This window comes from Cupressus sempervirens, chromosome 11 (genome assembly GCF_028749045.1).
Source record: "Cupressus sempervirens isolate cs-2001-9-10 chromosome 11, ASM2874904v1, whole genome shotgun sequence".
NCBI lineage: Eukaryota > Viridiplantae > Streptophyta > Pinopsida > Cupressales > Cupressaceae > Cupressus > Cupressus sempervirens.
The window spans coordinates 26,027,912-26,031,449 of NC_143128.1; the positions used below are offsets into that span (position 1 = coordinate 26,027,912).

Below are 3,538 nucleotides of genomic sequence, written 5' to 3' on the forward strand. Positions count from 1 at the left end.
AGGGTAGGTGGTAATGATGGTTCAAATAGTTCAAAAAACTCATATGGAAGTGGACCCATTACTGGAATCAACCTTGACAACTACCTAATGGAAGATGACTTTGATGATACTTGGAATGAGTCACTTAGATAATATTATCCCCTATGAATAATTGTAATGCAGACATCATATATTTTGTAATATCTTTCAACATATATTTTTTTATCAAATCTAAATGAGCTAAAACAACTATGTACTCCCCTTTTGTCTAACTAATAATTAAGGTGTTGGGAAGAAAGGCAAGCATAGCCATCTACACGGTCTTTATGTTTATGTTGATTAAGGGGACATATAACAAGGGCTATTGTTTTATTTTATAGTCTATTAGACATATTAGTTTAAAGACTAATAGTATTCTTAAGTTGACTATGGACATATATTTGTTTTTTGAAGTTTAAAGTTGGTATTGGTTAGTTGATTGGGAGGTTACCTTCAGCTAACTTATTAGCCTTTTTGTACTTCAAGGTCAGCCCTTGTTATTATTTTAGTTTACTTATTTTTATTTTTATTATGATACTTTAATTCTTTTAAATGTTACTTTAATTATTTTAATTTATATATATATATATCATTTCTATAATAAATATTACATATAATTTATGTCTGCATACATATAGTGAATTAAGATATATCATCAATTTTATATCTACATACAATTAATAAAGAAAAATGTCAGATAAATACATATAATAAAAATATATTTTTAAATTATTGTTAATTAATTATGAAACAAATAAAATGACTCTAGATTAATATTATTCAACCTTTATAGATAACAAACATATATTAGATACATATGCTAATTTATATCCATGAAAATAATTAATATGCAAAAGATTTTTAATCAATGAAGTGAAAAAGATCTTTTCTTTCTATCTTAGATTTCAACATTCTTGTAGGTTAAGATTTTAAGATTTTTCCATAGGGTTTTCCATGTATTTAATAATTTTAATGTAGATGAACTCCTTGCAAAACCTCATACTAACAACGGGAAGGTAGCTCTGATTAAAACCTAATGAACACCAATAGCCAAACTCTACCCTAATGAAAATAGGACATACGCCTCCTGCCATTCCTTTTGAAGCTAGAAATAGCTTCTCTGACATCATCATACAGATAAGCCCCCTTATAGAACCCCTTCAGCTTACATAGCTTAGTATCCAAACTATCATCCTTCTCCAATGGAGTTACCAGAAACCCATTACAAGGGATGATGTTTAAAAGCTGAAGCATCACAATCCACAATCACAACATTCTTCACACTCACTTATTCCATGTTTAAATCTTTGTTCAGAACACCAATATCCTTACACAACCAATAATCTTGGCAAGAGTCTCTATAAAGTCTGCAGTTGAGATGAAAACCAATGTCCAGCTTATCAAAAATAGGATCTGCCTGTTCCTAAGTATAACGAGTATAGAGAACAATCTCATAGTTTTGCTCCAGCTCAGCCAAAAGATTGTCCAAACCAGGCCTCTTCTTTACAGAAGGTGTGCAAAGCTCTCTGAAGATACGAACCAGAATAGTGAAATCATGCTTCATAAACTCCTTGCTTCTCTTCACCAAAGTATTCATTAGCTCCAGAACAATAATCTTCTTTTGCAGTGCTATTACATGCAATTCACATTGGTGTCCACGTACAAACTCATACTCCAAATTGTGACCATCACCTAGAAGAAACACATATTTGAATACATATAAATTAATTTGAGATTTTACAAGATATAAATTTAAGTTAGTCTATTAGTTTGAGAGATCAATGAAACCCTAATTATTAAGGATGAAGGAAAAAACTAGCATCTAGAAAACCAAATGCAAAACATTGTGCAAGTAAAAAGAATTATTAATGTTATTCCAACACACCTATGGCCAGATATATTTTGATGGTCTCTCTCATATCATAGGACAACACTACAATGATGGAGAGGTCTCTTACCCGGCACAACTCTCTATCGTTCAAGTCCCCAGAAAATGGTTTCATGGGGAAGGCATTTTTTGGGTGAAGTTTATAGCTCGCCAAATTATCATCCACAATTATGACATTTTTGAGGTCTCTTTTGAGGATTGTGATGTCTTTGACATAGCCATCTTTGTTAGAGAGGAGGCAGGAGTCTCTGTAGAAGCAGATGTCTATGTTGTCTTTGTGAATAATGTCGATTTGTAGCTTGTTGAGAATGGTGTATGCGTATTCTTTGGTGGCTGAGGTAAATATTATTATCTCATAGTTGTTTCTCACTAGTTCTGCCATTAGAAGGTTTATTGCGGGCCTCTTCTGTATGTAGTATGTGATTGTACTTGGCATTGAGTGCTCCTAATGGCCTCTCACGGAGATTGTGTAGTCATATTGGGGGATGATTGTGGAGCTTGAATAAGCAAGGGTGTTCTCTAGATCTAAGACTATTGTTTTCCATTTGGGCTTCTCGTTCTTGTTCTCGTTGCTGACCATGAGTTTGCATGATGAGTGCTCCATTTCTTAGAGTTTTTTTGTCTCAATAAAAAATAAGCTGTCTTTAATGGTGGATGGGTATTCTATGCTGACATGAAACTCTGGGCTTATGATTATATGGATCTAAACGGTATGTTTATATTAATCTAAATGGTAGGGTGATCAGTCACAACCCCTCCTAACTTTTTCCAATACCAACATCTATCATTATCTTAATAAAAATTATAACAATGATTTGAGAAAGTTAAAAAACATGTACAAATATATAATGTTTTGTCTTGTTTTACTGTATTTTACCTAGATTGAGAATTGTTCCTTCTAACGTGACAATATTGTGTTTTACGAGGAGCAAATTTTTAAAAATTAGGGTCTGTTTGGCTGGGGGAGTAAGAATATGGAATAGGACTATGCATTCTAGAATTGTTATTCTAGAATAGAAAATAAGAATACATATTCATATTCTTGTTTGGTTTAGTCAAAATTTGATGGGGAATTATGGATCCAAAAATTTATATATTCTAAAATAAATGCACAGAATTGCATGTGCTCATTTTTAAGCTAAAATTGCAATACGTATTCCTATTTACAATTTTGATTGGGTACACGCAAACAAAAATTTTGAAATTTTAAGAATTTACATATGCTTATTCCACTCATATTGCAATAAGGAATTTTTAGGAATAATGATGTTAATCTAAAATGTCAAATGATGTAGAGGTATTTGGAATTGGAAGAGATTTTTACTATATATATATAATTCAAATCAACATGAAATATGAACTTTAGTTTAATAGTAAATGATATGAGAATAGCTAGAACAATAAGTGATTATTATTATCTAATTGAAATACTTAAAATAATGTGAAATGTGAACCTTAGTTAAATGTTCAATCATGTATGTTGATGTTTGGTAGCTTCACTCTCTCAAGCCTATGAGACTATAGTATAAATATTCATATATATATGAGATATTATATTTAATTTATTATTTTATTAATTATAATGGATAGATATCTCTCTCCATGTGTCATTCACAATATATATAAGAGGAT

General features: G+C 31.0%; 1 protein-coding gene across 1 annotated transcript; it reads right to left on the reverse strand.

Moving 5' to 3' along the window:
• Positions 1–1,441: 1,441 nt before the first annotated feature.
• Positions 1,442–2,342, reverse strand: LOC149528054 (uncharacterized). The gene is made up of 2 exons (XM_089807984.1): positions 1,904–2,342; positions 1,442–1,710 (listed from the first exon to the last, which is right to left on the reverse strand). Exons 1-2 carry the CDS (start codon positions 2,340–2,342, stop codon positions 1,442–1,444), a joined length of 708 nt encoding a protein of 235 aa, XP_089664110.1.
• Between the last annotated feature and the right edge of the window lie 1,196 nt (positions 2,343–3,538).

Excerpts from the sequence above, each read along its gene's own strand:
- LOC149528054 (XM_089807984.1), bottom strand. The coding sequence starts at position 2,342 with ATGCCAAGTACAATCACATACTACATACAGAAGAGGCCCGCAATAAAC. Across the intron at positions 1,711-1,903 it reads CAAAATATATCTGGCCATAG|GTGATGGTCACAATTTGGAG; the intron begins GTGTGTTGGAAT and ends TGTTTCTTCTAG.